The sequence below is a fragment of the Lycium barbarum genome, chromosome 7 (genome assembly GCF_019175385.1).
Source record: "Lycium barbarum isolate Lr01 chromosome 7, ASM1917538v2, whole genome shotgun sequence".
NCBI lineage: Eukaryota > Viridiplantae > Streptophyta > Magnoliopsida > Solanales > Solanaceae > Lycium > Lycium barbarum.
The window spans coordinates 202382-219296 of NC_083343.1; the positions used below are offsets into that span (position 1 = coordinate 202382).

Genomic DNA, 16915 nt, shown 5'->3' on the forward strand with positions numbered 1-16915 from the left:
CATGAACTACATGAAATGATGCATCATTTTGAACCAGAAATACAACAATAAAGTTAAATATGGACAAGCCACCTGATTTTAGAGAAACTCATCAACTAGTTTCTTTCCAAGACTTGCAATTTTTTTTTTCTTTTGCTTTTTCCCGAGTAAAGACAAAAATCTATATCATAAGAAGTTGCAAACAAAAGTAAAACAAAATGTTGCAAAAGTGTGAGGCATCAGAAATATTTCATTCTCCAAAAATTACATAGTATCAAGTTTCAAGGTAATAGAAATCCAGTAAACCTTGAAGAAGCTTATGCAACAATACTCCTGTAACAACATATTCTTTCAAATTTATCATCATTATATGAATCTGACAAAAAAAATGACGTAAGATGTAAAGGCCACACTTTAGGCCTTTGAAAGAATTTTAACAAAGTCAAGCTACCAAGTAAAATTGATTGAATTCGCTAGCACTCTCTATGGCTTCAAAGCAAGGCAAAGACCTAACTTAGGTACTGAATTCTTTGCCTTTGTGTCATACTCGGCTGAGAAAGTAATAAGCGACTTTGGCCTCCATTCCCGCTGGCAAAGCATTGCAACCTTCCCATTGTCGGAAAATCTAGTCTTCACAGATGTTAACGGATCGACTCTGAGAGCACTCCCGATGCTGAAACTATTCTCGAAGGTAGTGAATCTGTGTATCATCTCTGCAGCAACTTCAGCTCCGTTTGTTGGGTCCACCGATTGTACATATGATGCCCTCACGGCTTGTCCCCTGTCCATTCTACATGGATAGCAACAAAAGTGCAGATTAGATACTCGACATGTGTGAATGAAATGCTCCATGTATCATGCATCTAGGACAAGGTAAAATTTTCAATTTTTGCTCAGAAAAGGCACAAAAAGATATACATTGGTTTTGACAGAATTGTGACAAAACTGAGGAATTGAAAAGATATATGAAGAAAGATCTAAGCGTGCTACATCATTAATTAGGAAAGCAAGTAAAGTGTGCTACATCAATTTGGTTATGGAAGCCTAGACACTGCATGCTACTTCAGCCATCTGAGCACAGTGAAGAAATCCGCATGCATTCTCAGGGAAATACACTTAATCTTGACCAACTATTTAAGAGCTCAAGAAACAAATGAGAAATGAAATTAAATTCCAATTACAACCCCTCATTGCAACAATGCAAAGCACCATCCAGATATAGCAGCTCTCGGGAAGTTCAACAAACATGTGCAGCTGTCGGGAAGTTCAACAACAATTTTTTTTATGTACATGTTTCAACAAACAAGTCCAGCTCACGGGAAGTTCAACAATTATTTTTTTATTTACATGTTTCAAAAGGAAAACACCCTTCAGCAATAACAGCAAATTTTGGTAATTCATGCCATAGTTGCTTCCACAACTAGCTTGGGATTTGATGCCCATAGATACAGCTTGCACCTAAAAAAATAAAAAGCAATCTTTGTTTGCTACCGAGATCTATGTCGCTTCATTTTTTTATCAGGAAGATCTATGCCGCTTCATGTACTTCCACCCAATTTATATGACCTGATTTAAGTTGTAACCAAGATTACTAATGTAATGCAATTGATTGTCTAGATAGTATTAAACACTTCAGAGACCTAGTGAAAAAGCAACGGAAGACATAACAAATACCAAGCCATTTTATTTTTCTGTTCTATTTATCAGGAAGTAGGCGTTTGGCCATAGATTCCAAATATTTTTTTTGATTAAGCACCGGGTGTCCGAGGCTCTTTGAGCCCCGACTAATCCCGGGGGTGCACAGGCCCTCGGCAAGGAGTTTCCCGCAAGTGCACCACGGGTAATTCAGGGTTTTACCCAGTCCGATGGCCCTCAGAAATTGTTTGCACCCAGTGAGTTTCGAACTTGAGACCTTGAAAGGGAGCACCCCAAGGCTCAAGCCAATTGCCACCAGGCCAACCCTTGAGGGTTAGCCATAGATTCCAAATATTTCGCATTTAAATTCATATATGTATGAGAGTATGCATTGGCGCAACGCAAAGAAAAATTACTATAGGCACAAACAATAATTACATGGACAAAAGAATTGAAAATTGAAATATCTACAATTAAGCGAAATTATGAAATAAAATCAGATAATCAACTTAAAACCCATTTTAATTTTCTTGATTTAGATGAAAAGCAGTTTTTTTAACAAGGTAAAATATCGAAAAGAAGTTGTTTTATGTTGTTTTTGAGCTAGTATTCTTGTACCAAAGTTTTAATTTGTTGATACCAATCACTAACATTATCTTCATCATGCTCTTAAACTATCAACCTAACAATATCCTCATCATGCTCTTAAATATGGGTGACAAAACAGGCAGACAGAACAATTTAGTACCTCAGTGGAATGCCACCTAAGCGATGCAACGCGCAACCTAACCTTCATTAAGCTCAAGGCTTAAGCACGCAACAAACGAACCTATGATAAAATCACTAAATAAAGAGAATTCTAACAAATGAGTTTCCAAGGATATCCTAGTTTCCTATACCTATTTGACTGCCTATTTTCACCCCTTAAAAGACTTTTCTTTGAACGTATGCTGCAAAAAAATTAGATTAGAGATTACTAGTATGTTTTTTCTAGAGATTCTATTTCTGTCCATTGAATTCTGGTAGGATCTTTATTTAACCTTTTTGTCACATCCTTAGCAGATAACTAGTCATCCAAGTAGACCACCACGAACTAATCAAGGTAGGGATGAAAGATCTTGTTCGGTTCTAGAGACATATGGAGATTTCCCCTTTGAAAACCCTAGAACCCTATGGATTTACTAGGGAAAGTCCTTGGAACTTTCTAGCCTTGTAGAGAATTCTAGCGAAATCTTAGCCCTTATATATACTAGTCACTTAGGGGCTAGTGTGTAAATATTAATTGTTATACAAGTCCATCATATTTACAAGATAAGGGCTTTCTCTAGAATTCTCCACAAGGCTAGAAAGTTCAAGAACTTTCCTAGCAAATCCGGTAGGGGTATCCAAGAATGGGAGGCGCCGACCATGGTAACCAAGTTAAGATCTTTCATAAGTGGCTATTGAGTCAAAGCCAAAAAATTCTCATTGAATTTTGCAGAGCTTCAGCAACATTGTCACTTAACTTTTAAATTGATGAAAATTTGATTTGACAACATCATTTGATTAAACCAAACAAGAAGTTAATTTTTTTTCCAAAATCTAGTACCAATGTTGTCAAAGGTGCGCTTCAGCCCTGACGAGGCGCAAAACATGTTGAGCACTTCCCCTCGCTTAATGTGCGTTTCAGTGTCGTCATCAAGGCTTAAGACATACTTTTCCTTGCCAATAAGCATCTCCTGAAGATGCGACACTAAACAATCGATATTTCACTCTATCGTAAATTGTTTTTTCAATTTCTGCACATATAGTTTTTGTTATTCATTCTTATTATTATTAGTCTTGGACTAAGAAAATGTATTTGTATTTTTTTTTCCATTTGCACCATTTTTCATTAAAGGCGCGCCTTATTTGCATTTTGCGCTATGCTCTTAAAACCCCGACTAACCTTAGAGCTTTTCTGCGCTTTCGCTTTTGATAACACTGCCTAGTACTGCATATATTCCCTTACTCAAAGATTTCTCATCGTTCTTTCCGTACCCTTAAGAATGTCCAGATAAAATGTAAGCATTTATTCATAGTCAAATTAGTAGATTACAGCTGTACAAGTTATTGATATCTGATAATAGTGGTGCACCATGACTTCAATTTTTAAAGCTAAAAGTCAAAACATGTTGCATATAATGATGAAACAAAGAGAGAGAGGCAGACAAAGAAATTGAGTGCTGTGACTTGAGAAGGTAAAAATTACTAAATTGCTTGTTTATGCATATAACTTTGCTTCAGGAAGTACACACAGAATGTAATGTAAGGACTTCTTTATCCTCCTTGCTAACAAAGTAAACGTACAGAACAGGGTGAATTATGATGAAAGTGACAGGGAAATTGTTGAGGAAACTAATGCTGCTACTAGGAAGATATAGAAAATTCAATAGGACATTAAATCATTTCAATAGTCAGCATAACATTTGACTTTTGACATAGCTAACAGGAATACATTTGGAGAACTCAGAAACACCAAGAGTATATTAAGCAGAGAGCAAAAATTAGAATACTTACAACATAACTGCAGCAGAAAAATCCGGTTTGTTAAAACTAATCCCTGCATTGCACTTGGTAAAAGAAGATGAAGCAGTATTAAATCCAATTTCACCACCAAGGGCTAAATCCTTGCTGCCAATAGCAGCAGACAGCTCCAAGAGAGGGGAGGGATTTAAACCAATACTGGAATTGATGGCAGCATGCTGATGAAGGTACTGAACATCAAGCTGAAATAGCCAAAAAAAAAAAAAAGAGAGAGAGATTGATATGGGATCCACAAACCGAATAATGTACAGATTGTTTTATATAAGCCTAAATAAATACAGCTTGAAATCATAGCAAATTGGAAAAAACATGTACAACATACAATGACTAATGGTTTCAACAGATTTGACTCTTCCTAGCATGTGCATGAGTCACACACCATTTTTTTCATAAGGTAAGGTAGTTTTATTGAAGTCAGGCACTATTTTATAACAGGTAGAGCTTGCACCTCTAATTGGCACAATAGGTTCAATTGCTCTCTTTTTCACTCTACTAGAGCCGAAAAAAGAGATTGTGATAGAATAAAATTATAAGATTTTTCTGATGTTCACATTAGCATCCTCTCAAAAAGAAAAAATATTGAAACATTAACATTGAAGGGGGAAAGAGGGAATAGAACCAGTAATCTAGATGACCCACCAAGTGTCTTCACTAAGCGCATGCCCATCAGGATAGAAAGCGAAGCCTCTGATCCCATTTTCAAAGACAACTTAACAAAAAAGTCTCGTCCTTCACACATGCATCTTAAATAAGATTTTTAATTTTGAGTTTTATGTGAATAAAGGAGTCTAGAATTCGCACATTATCCCCCAAAAATTAGTTGTCAATTGAAGTAAAAATAAATTAAAAAAAAAATGCAACAGCCATTAAATGTTTTAAATCCATGTGTCCACCTCTAAGGCTTATTGCACCGCATGATATAATGAACATTAACCTGAGATGATGATGTTCAAGGAAAAGATGATGCTATGGGAAAAGGGTAAAATAGTCTTTGGTGATAATATATTATATCGATATACAAGATTTACTTGCATCCACAGAAAACTTTTAAGAATAATACTTAGTAGGTAGCACATTAATTTTAGTTCACTTAAAAATAACGAATCACACCCTTGCAAATCGATATTAAAATTGAGGAATCACACCCCTTCCGCATTCAAAAATAAGGAAATCACACCCTTGCAAATTCATAATAAGATAAGAGGACCCCTTCGGCATTAATAAGGGGATCACCCCTGCAAATTCATAATAAAATAGAGGAATTACACCCCTTCCTCATTCAAAAAATCAGGGAATCACACCCTTGCAAATTCATATTAAAATAGAGGAATCACACCCTTTCGCATTCAAAATAAGGAATCACACCCTTGCAAATTCATAATAAAATAGAGGAATCACACCTTCCGCATTCAAAAAAATAAGGGCATCACACCCTTGCAAATTCATATTAAAATTGAGGAATCACACACCTTTCACATTCAAGAATAAGGGGATCACACCCTTGCAAATTCATATTAGAATAGAGGAATCACACCCTTTCGGCATTCAAAAATAAGGGGATCACACCCTTGCACATTCATATTAAAATAGAGGAATCACACCCTTCTGCAATTTAAAAAAAAAAAAAAAAATCACACCCTTGCAAATTCATATTAAAATAGAGGAATCACACCCCTTCCGCTTGGGAATGACGCCCTTGCAAATTTATATTAAAATAGAGGAATCACAACAACCCCCCCCCCCCCCCCCCAAAAAAAAAAAAACTACTGGTACCACATTCAAAAGTAAGGGAATCACACCCTTGCAACTTCATAATAAAGTAAAGGAAGCACACCCCTTCCACATTCAAACTAAGGGAATTGCACCCTTGCAAATTCATACTCCCCCTCTGTCCCAATTTATGCGGCACCCTTTCTTTTGCAAATTCATAATAAAATAGAGGAATCACACCCCTTCCACATTCAAAATAAGGGAATTATACTCTTGCAAATTCATAGGAATAATAAAATAGAGCAATCGCAACCCTTCCGCGCTAAAAAATAAGGGAATCACACCCATGCAAATTCATAATAAAATAGCAGAATCACAAATCATTATCTGCCTGCACCAGTAAGATCAGAATGAAGCAATTTAAAATGAGCTATCTTTTATCCTCTAATTTGTCTCTTTGGCCATATCTATGGTAGCATGCGAACTAATTTATTTCATTGGCTCAAACATGTTTTGGTGTGTATCAGACAGAGTAGAGATTCTTTTGACCAGTACTTTAGACAACACAAATAGTAACCTTGCCAGACTTGTGATCAGGTATGTCAAAGCCTAATGACACTTTCGAGGATCGGAAAACGTCAACCAGTGTAACTTTTGTTGAGACCTGCATATAAGATAACATATAAACATCACGTAAGAAATTAATTCGTTGAAATTAAAAATAAGAGAACAAGTGTTTGAATATATCTCATGATCACAAATTAGATTATCAAGAGGGCAAGCAATTGCTGTTCTTACATTGGAATAGGTATCAACTTTGATATCAACAACTGTACTTCCGAGCTTATATTGAGTACTTATATCACCAACAAAAATTTGATCTTTATTCACACCAGTAGCTGTTATTCCCTAATATGAGAAAATGACGGAAGTTAGGATCAGATTCATATATGACTCTAAATTATAGGATACAGAAAAACTTCCGGAGTAAGTTGCACATTACATAGCGATCGTAAAAAAATCTAGTACAAAGGACAGATACCAGACTTGAAGACACATAATAACATATGTCAAAACAAACAAGCGATTTTGTAACGTGAAGTACATTTTTATCCAATATCAAGATATGTATAAATAAATTACAGCAGAAAGAAAGATAATGTGTGCAAGTGGAGAAGTTTGGCAGCCTTCCGAAGCCCAACTAGAAGATTCAACAGCTCAAATAATCTAAATGAGAAATAGTAAAAGATAGAATAAGCTAGTACCACCCCACTGGAGCTCGGAATAGAGAAGGTGAACTTCTGATCATAAGTGTAGTCTTTGGTCAGTAGATCTGCATGAATGTGAGCAATTCACAGCCCATTAGAGTAGTTTTTCATATAACAAGAAATGCAAGCTCCCTTTCGGGAGAATATAATCTAAGAGATGGATAGAAGTTATCAACAACAACATACCCAGTGAAATCCCACAAGTGGGGTCTGGGAAGGGTAGAGCGTACGTAGACCTTACTCCTACCTTAGGAGGTAGAGAGGCTATTTCCGATAGACCCTCGGCTCAGAATAAAGCGATAACTATGGATAGAAGTTATCAAAATTGTTAAATGACTAGCCCTTCAGATGAGTTTAACATGATGCTCACTAAATAGAAATCTACTCGAGGAACTTTGATGATAACTGAACAGTCAAAATTCAAAACTATAAATTTCACTCTTATTCAAGGATTGGTATAACCTATTTCAACGAGTTTGGGAGGCGTGTTTGGGCAAGCCCAGCTTGAAAGGCCCATACACCCGTCATGCCTAAAATTTTAAATTCTACATATTTACGACTTTTCTTGCCTTTAATCAAGAACATATTTGGCATATTTTTCAGCACTGGTGAAAGTTTAGTCTGTACTCTGGCTTGGGCATAAAGTCTTTCCTTTTTGCCTTTTTCTTGTTTTTTATGAGTAGTTGAGCATAAAATCTTCTCAAAAGCACATATTACATGAAGTTTTTATTTGCAATTCATTATGATAACTGTTACTTAAAAGGTTATGAGATATTCTATGTTACATAATAAACTTACTCTTGAATTTTTTAATAAGGCAAATAAATTTCATTAGTGCTTGGGCGACACTCGCCTTTATACAAGTATCATGCCAAAAAATAGAAAACCTACAGAAAAAAGAACTTACTATATTCTTGATAAATAGCGTTAATACATGTGTTATACACTACAATCACATAAATAAAGGGAGGAAGCATGTAACTGCTTCCAAGAGGAGATTGTGTAGGGTAAAAGTTAGTCCAAAGCACCAAAACATGGTTGTCAATTGGCTCACAATGGTACTGGTACACACTTGGAAGTTCCGACAGACAGTATCTTGGGGTTAAAATCTAGAAAACACCTCACACAAAGAGGTTTAAACCGTGGGTGGTAGGGTCTTAGTTTGTCCTGGCTGACTATTTTAAGAGGTTTGATTGCCTATACAGCCTAGGAAGGAGAAATTTCTTGGTTCTAATCCAATTGGTTATGCAGATCAAGTTTAATAACTATATTACTATAGCATCACAAATATTTTTTTATACTTCTTTTTCCCTTGCTAACAAGTGTCAAAAGCATCGGTATTCATTAAACGACGGTGAATCATTACCTCTTGCCCGTCTGCCAATATCTGAAAATGGTGCCGGGCTCTTCTCCATCTCTTCTTCAAATGAAATGACTCTGATCAAAATTGATAAAACAATTAACATTCAATTAGTTATGCCCACACGACCAAAGGACACACTGTTAGTTAAGTGAAGGAGGTAATAAGGAATATGAAGGAAGTACAACTTTTCTCCCATTATGCATAAACCATAATCAGAACCAAGCAAATTAAGGTTTTGCATTTACAGTAGACAAATTAGGATTATTAACAGATTAAATTTGTTTCTCTATTTTTTTTTTATTTTTTTTTTTGAGAAGGTAACATAATTTGTTTCTCTATTTTCCTATCTCAATATTACAGCCTTTCTTCAACTAGCTCTATGCCCTTGCTCGTTCACAACCAGAACAATCCTAAAAGAATATCTACCAAAATTAACCATATACAAGCTTGTTCTCAATGAAAACGGAGATATGACTATCCAAAAGAACACTAAAAGAAATTATTTTGTTCCACATTCAACACCACATAACATGTTTAAACTAAGTTCTTGCAAGCAACTTTGAGCCTTACAAGCAAAATTGAGTTATAATCTCACAAATCTGCTAAGTATATTATTATTATTACAATTTTCAAGAGCAACATAGCATTTCTTTGACTATCTAAGCATACCATACTAACCCCAAACTTGTTCTTTTCCAGACTAAGTACACTGACACTATTAGTGTAACTTGAAACAAGATTGTCTTTTTTCAACCCCATTTACTTATTTGAGATACCCCCACAACAAAATCTTTCAAATATTTTCAATTACTTGACTACCTAAATGCATCTAAACAGTTCATAGGGGTATTTTTCAATTTTCAAGATTACAAATCAGCTACATATTGCATCATCATCATCATTACAATGAAGTATAAAAGAGTAACTTAAAGCTTTTAAACAAAAAAAAAAAAAAAAAATTTGACAGACCTTGGGTTCTAGCCGTCAAGATTTTGGGGTAAGTGAAAAAAGAAAAGAAAATGAAAGCTTAAACCTCTTAACTCTCTATACTTGAGGGGTAGAATTGTCAATTGGATTTATGTCATTTCCTCATATTGGACTATACTAAATATTTGGACTTGGGCTTTGGATGAGCCCAATTTATATTTACAAGCGGGTCATTTGCATGATTGGTCTTCAAAGGCACTGGTCTTTAATTTTTTGACCCTCAAATTGTTGGTCTTTAATTTTTGTCCTTCGTCTAATACCTCGAGGTTCTGGACTCGAACCTCGGCTTAGTCAAAAAAAAAAAATGAATTTCGCAAGGCAGAGGTTTGTAGCAAAATTAGGTTTATTCAGGCAGAGGTTTGCCTTAAAGCAAACTTTTACCCAAAATTAGGCCTTAAGGCAAACTTCTGCCTGAATAGGCCTAATTTTGCTACAAACCTCTGTCCTGCGATTTTTTTTTTTTTAATATTTGACTGAGTTGGGATTCGAACTCGAAACCCATGAATTTTTAGATGAAGAACAAAAATTAAAAAAATTAAATTTGAGGGACAAAAATTAGAGACCAGTGCCTTTGAAGGACATTCCGCACAAAAAAATGTTTACAAGCCCCAGTCTGTTTAGAGCCCACGAATTTTGTTTTTTGGGTAAGGGGTGTGTTGTCATTATTGAGAGGCATTTAATGTCCTAAACAATACTACTCCTACTATATATTATGGAAGCTCTTGTAGAATTAGTCCAAGTAAAGGAGTACCATATCGAGAGTATAATATGAGAGTCAACTTGATAAACTTTTGGATTTGAGACATATCTTCTTAGGTTTTTTTAATAATAAAAAAAAATCATAAACTACATCAAAATATTTCCAAAATCCAAAGACATTCCTCTGATTTCCAATCAATTGATGATCATGTTTTGACGGTTCTTTTGTTTTTCATCGTATCGTATAAACTTTGAGGTCCGATTAATTTAGATTTAAAACGGAAAGTCACACTTTAGAGTAAAGTGCTCTCTACCAAAACCGACTTCATTCCTAGTACTCGAACTCCAGACCTCTAATTATGAATGATAGAGTACTTATCAATCTACTAGAACTTCTAATTTTGATCATATTGTAGTATACAAGTATTTGGGCTTGTTCCTAATATGAGCTTAAAAGCCCACTCCTGAAGAGCCCAATATATATTTTCCAACATTTACAAGCCGAGTCTTATTATATAAACTAGATGGCCTATGCCCGTGCTGCGCACGGGCCCAACACTTTAGATTATAGTGTATCTATGTGTATGTAGTTGTGTTTGGATAGTGATAATATATATATATATATATATATATATATATATATATATATATATATATATATACATACATACTATGTTCAAAATACGATTAATATAACATTGTAGTTTGTGCTCCGTATCTAAAATTTTATTATATTCGTGTTTGTTACGAATACAAAGTCGACAAAAATTTATTAATACTTTTTAAAAGAGAAGACTTGTTTAAAAGGAAACTATTTTCCTCTCTTTGAGATAAAACAATAGTAATATTTAAGCATCAGTTGATACTTTCAATTTTAATTCGATTAATTTAAAGGTGTAAAATACTTATTATTTTTTATCAACTTTTGATTTGGATAATTCTAATTCAAATTATTAAATTAGTTTTACATCTTTAAAATAAAACAAAGTAGAAATTGATTTTCTATTTAAACGAAGAAATACTATTTTTTAATTTTTGGTAAATAATCTCGGTTTAGCTCATTTTACTTGTCATGTTGTTTTTTCTATGATTTTTTAAGGAAACGTCAATTAGAATTAGAATTTGACTAATTTATCTTACTTATTATTTGATCTTCATTTGATATTAATCTCTTTTCACATTTATTAGAGTAAGAATAAAAATGTAAATTCTATCTTATTTTAAAATATAAATATTTTAAGATATTTATTTTAGTAAACATAACAAATAAATGACATGGCGGAATAGCAAATACAGCAGTTAAATATCTAGATTAAATATCAGGCTAATATAAGAAAATAAAGGAAATTGTATGTATTTGGCTACTTAACCTTTTGAAGAAAAGCAATAATATGGGGTCCATATTTTTTGCTGTGCAATAATTTCATTTGCTCCCACTAATGGGTTGATACGCATATGGCAATGAATCCACTATTATTAACTTGATGGGGATACTTTGGGAATGACATGAGTATTGTTTGATTTTTTAATATACGGGGTGCACGTTTTTTTTTTTTTTTTGACAGTGATTGTTTTTTTAATATGGGGTTTACTTTTTTTTTTTCATGAGTTTGGAGAGGGTGGGATCCACTTTTTTTTATGAGTTTGGAGAGGGTGGGGTCCACTTTTTTTCCTTTTTTTTTAAATATTGCTCAGTGTTTTTAGTATGGGGTCCACCTTATTTTTTTTTTAAGAGCGACTGACAATGAAGCATGGGTAAACCGATACTTCTATATAGTAGAAAAATAGAAATATAATAAAGTATTTCTATTTACATTTTTTTGCCCTTAAATAAAAAAGTGGGTGGGACCACAAAGGATTTTTTTTGCCCTTAAATAAAAAATTGGGACCAAAGGACGGACGATGATCTTGCTTATAAACCGGCTCTTCTATATAGTAGTAAAATATAAGTATTTTAAGTATATTTATTTTAGTAAACATAACAAATAAATAACATGGCGGAATAGCAAATACAACAGTTCAATATCTAGATTACATCTCAGGCTAATATAAAAAAAGAAAGAAAATTGTATGGTTTGGCTACTTAACCTTTTGAAGAAAAGCAATAATATGGGGTCTATGTTTTTTGTTGTACAATAATTTCATTTGGTCCCACTATTGGGTTGATATACATGTGGTAATGAATCCATCATTATTGATTTAATGAGATACTTTGGAAATTACATGAATATTGTTTGATTTTTTAATATTTGATGCAATTTTTTTTTACATTGTTTTTTTAATATGGGATTCACCTTTTTTAAAAAAAAATTGCTTGATTTTGTTAATATGGGGTTTCACTTTTTTTTTTAAAATATTGGTTTGTGTTTAATATGGGGCCCACACTTTTTTTTTAATGGACTGACGACTAACGACGAAAAAGTAGCCAACCGTCTCTTCTATACATTTTTTTGCGTGGATTGCCCTTCGTTTGGGGTGGTCTTTAAATTTTGCCCCGAAATTTGTGGTCTTTAAATTTTGCCCTTCATATTTGTGGTCTTTAAGTTTTGCCCTTTGCTTGGAAAGGTGGGCGAATACATGAAGTTCTGGGTTCGAACCCCCGCTCAGGCATAAAATAAAAAAATAATTTCGTAAGGCAGGACTGGAGAAGTGTATGCCGGATCCAGCATACAATCTTTAAGGAAAAGCTAAAGTTATGCCGGATCCGGCATAACTAAAAGTCTGCCCCATAAGGCAGAATTTTTCCTAAGACATAGCTTAGTTATGCCTTATGGGGCAGAATTTTAGTTAATGCATAACAAAATTATGCCCCATAAGGCAAGAACTTTTCTTAAGGCATAGACTTTGCCTTATAAGGCAAAGTTTAAGTTTTGCCTTAAGAAAAAGTTCCGCCTTATGGGCATACTTTTAGTTATGTCTTTGGGGCACATTTTTTAGTTAAGGCATAACTAAAAGTTTACCTCGAAAAGTAAAAATAAAATAAAAATATATACATATGCCTCAAGGCAAAGTCTGCCCCCTCCGGCAGACTTTTAGTTAAACATAACTAAAAGTTTGCCGAAAGGGGCATAGCAAAATTTAAACTTTGCCTTATAAGGCAAACTTTTAGTTATGCCTTAAGGAAAACTTACGCCTTATGGGGCATACTTTTAGTTATGTTTTATGGGGCACACTTTTAGTTAAGGCATTACTAAAAGTTTACCTTGAAAAGTTAAAAAAAAATACATATATATGCTTCAAGGCAAAGTCTGCCCATAAAGCATAAGTATGCCCCCATCGGCATAAGTTTGGTAATTCCTTAACAAGTTTATGCCGATGGGGGCATACTTTTAATGGGCAAACTTTTATGCCGGACCCGACATAAACTTGTGAAGGAATTACCAAAGTTATGCCGGACCCGGCATACTTATGCCAAGTCTGCCCATAAGGCATAATTATGCCGGGTCCGGCATAACTTTGGTAATTCCTTCACAAGTGTATGCCGATGGGGGCATAGCGAAATTTAAACTCTGCCTTGCGATTTTTTTAAAATAATTTTGACTGTGTGGGGGTTCAAACCTGAAACCCATGGGATTTAACCGAAGGACAAAATTTAAAGATTTCAAATATGAGGGGCAAAATTTAAAGGCCACCCCAAAAGAAGGGCAATCGCGAATTGCCCTCTTCTATATAGTTAAAATATAAGTTAAAAGATTCTGCTTTAGCCCAAGAATTTTGTTTTTTGGACCACCTTATTTAAGGACTGTGTTGTCATAATAAAAATATTATTGGAAGGTACCCTATTAATGGAAGAAATTGCCTGGTAAACCATTCAAATGGGCTAGTCTTTAATTTTTGGAACCCTTCAAATGGACTGATGTTCAATTTTGCCCTTCAAAATCGAACTTATACCTAGCGGGGCATAAATTCTTTAAGAGCGCGGAACATAACTTGTGGAATATTATGAATGCAAAAATATAAAGTTATGGCCCGCAAAAAAGTTATTTATCCCGAGGGATAAAAATTAAAGACCACCACAAAATAGGGATAAAAGTGCCAATGACCCCACGATTTTTGTTTTTAGGACCACCTTATTTAAGGAGTGTGCTGTCATAATAAAATTATTGGAAATCCTAAACAATACTAGTTGTTGGAGGCCCGTGCTAAGTTCGGGCCCAAACTCAAAATATAAATATAATGCGTACGTTTTATCAAATAAGTATAAATGGGTCACTTTTTTTAGTACATAATTAATTTAATGTAATTGCAGGTTAATCATATTTTGTTTATAATTTTTTTTAAGAAAAATATTTATGAGAAAATAAGTTTGGTAGGGCAATTAGCAAATACCAAAAAGGCGCAAGTAATTCGATATTCTATAAACTAACATGATAAAGTATGATAATTACAACTCGTCGAAGATCATAAATTGGAAATTAGTTTTGCATTTTTATGAATTTGTGAGCATGCGATTGTTTTTTATAGATAGAAATAGATTTCTTTTGATATTTATTATTTTTTCACTCATTATTCTGCGTGTCAAGGCTTTATGTTAGTCAAATGAGTTTTCTAACCTTAGTTCAGACAAAATTCAATAAATGACTAAATTCATAAAATGAACCTCGAGAATCAATTTAGTTATTCATATATGTTTTATGCTTAAAAAATTATTTTTTGGTTAATCAAACAAGAGATCTTAAAGATAATCTAATCTTGACTGATAACTATAGCTTTATTTTCAACATTAAACAATGTCATTCAATAATTTTTTACTTTCTGTATTTGTAAGCACATATGATATCACTAAAGAAGTAAAACGTTGGATGTTTAATAGAGAGAAACATACGGAGAGGAACATATGGCGTAGGACATGTTTAACTATAAAGTAAGACCTAATAAATGCTCTAGTTGGAACAAAAAGTTTGGCTCTAACAAATCACTCATATCTAGAAATTTAAAAGTCTTTTCACTAAATTATACTTAATTAAATATTATCAATTTTATATGGTTTCTTGATTTTGTATATAAAAGTTAACTTATCTAAATGAGGATACATGGGCCCCTTAACTTTTGGAAAAAATTCTTGATAGTTGCCGAGTGTCCTCCACCTTTGTTGCTTGTTGGAGTATAATTGCCATCAAATTTTTCAAAATTTACCAAATTACGTATAGGTAACTATGCAAATAAAGGCCAAAATAGGGGTAAAAATGAAAGTTTTGAGGTTGTGAGGACTACAAAACTCATGAATCCCCACTTAAATCATCTTAATTAAAGATTGCCCATTTAATATGATTTTTTGATTATGTAAAAATTCACTTATCTAAATAATGATAAATTTGGTATATAAGACTATTAATATCTTCTTAATTATATAAAAAAATATTTATTTGGACTAAATATGAAAGCTAAAAGTACCATGGAAAAAAAAATTCACAAAAAGTACAATAAATATCAATATACCACAATTTTAGGGACCCTCATATAAATGGATAAGAAAAAAAGAAAAGTCAAAAGGAAAGCCACATGTCACAATATTAGAGTATCAAATTTTTTGTGAGGACTACAAAAAATTTGAATCCTCACTTATATTAAGTAGTAATATACTATAGTGGTTGTTCTAGAATTGGCCCAACTAAGAAATACCTTAACGTAGAGTATGCGAGTCAACTTGCTAAGCTTTTGGATTTGAAATATATTTTTCGAAATAACTTTCTTAAAAATTCATAAACTACATCAAAGATATTTCTAAGGACGTTGTTCCATTTCCAATCAATTGATGATCATGTAATCGTGTTTTGCCTTTTTTTTTTAGGTTTTCAAACCGATGTTTGGTATCCATTTTAAGGTCCGACTAATCTTGATTTGAGTTAAAAAGCCCCACTTTGCGGTAAGGTGCTCCTTATCAAAAACTACTTCATTCCTAGAACTCGAACTCTCAACCTCTAATAAAGAATGAGAGAGTACATACTTATCAATCCACCACAACTTTTCGAGGTCTTCTTTTTGACGTTTACTTTCACTAAAGTGTGGCTTTTTCAAACTTATTATGCAAACTACTAGATAAAGCTACAAGAAAGAAATACCTCAATCAAATAAAATGAAGAAGTGACATATATAGACGTTTTCACATTCTCCATCGAACCAAATAGTAAAAACGATTTAAGTTTTTTTAGTAATTGTGCATAGTCAATTAAAATTAAAGAGCTCAAAGAATCAAGATGAGTATATAGTATATACATATTAAAACTCAAAAGTAGGAGTAGTAAGAAAAATTTGTTCTTAAAGAAAAACGTCCTTAGTTGTCCAAGTGGCAAGCAGCTGGTAAACCACAATACTGAAGAAGAATTAAATTGGGTATGGTCTATTTGCCAAGCTTTTCAAATGCTAAAAGTGTTTTTTTTTTTTTTTTTTGAAAAACACTTATTTTAGAAAATGAAGGTGTTTACCCGAGCTTTTGGTGAATAAATAAGTGTCTTTCACTAGTAGAAGTTGTTCTCTAACTTTTAAACAAAAGCTAAACAGGTAGCTTATCCAAAAATGAGCGCTTTTGATTTTTCTAGGACAAGATCACCCATTTCAAAAATTCATATTTAGTAAGCAATTTCCTCTTATGTAACTTAACATTTAAATCAATAATTGAAAGAAAAAAAAAACACTTTTAATAAGATCATACTTCACAAAATAAGTTGATTCTATAACTAGGGAATGAATTAAAGAGAAAGGAGGAAAA

At 33.4% G+C, this 16915-nt stretch overlaps 1 protein-coding gene across 1 annotated transcript; it reads right to left on the reverse strand.

Moving 5' to 3' along the window:
• Positions 1–211: 211 nt before the first annotated feature.
• LOC132602797 (mitochondrial outer membrane protein porin 4) lies at positions 212–9574 on the reverse strand. The gene is made up of 7 exons (XM_060315568.1): positions 9490–9574; positions 8524–8594; positions 7155–7222; positions 6688–6798; positions 6467–6553; positions 4153–4361; positions 212–769 (listed from the first exon to the last, which is right to left on the reverse strand). Exons 2-7 carry the CDS (start codon positions 8570–8572, stop codon positions 463–465), a joined length of 831 nt encoding a protein of 276 aa, XP_060171551.1. The 5' UTR covers positions 8573–8594; positions 9490–9574; the 3' UTR covers positions 212–462.
• Positions 9575–16915: the final 7341 nt, after the last annotated feature.

Coding starts and splice junctions, on each gene's coding strand:
- LOC132602797 (XM_060315568.1), bottom strand. CDS start 8,572: ATGGAGAAGAGCCCGGCACCATTTTCAGATATTGGCAGACGGGCAAGA. Junction 7,223..8,523: donor TATTGGCAGACGGGCAAGAG/GTAATGATTCAC, acceptor ACATTCATGCAG/ATCTACTGACCAAAGACTAC. Junction 6,799..7,154: donor TTCCGAGCTCCAGTGGGGTG/GTACTAGCTTAT, acceptor TTCTCATATTAG/GGAATAACAGCTACTGGTGT.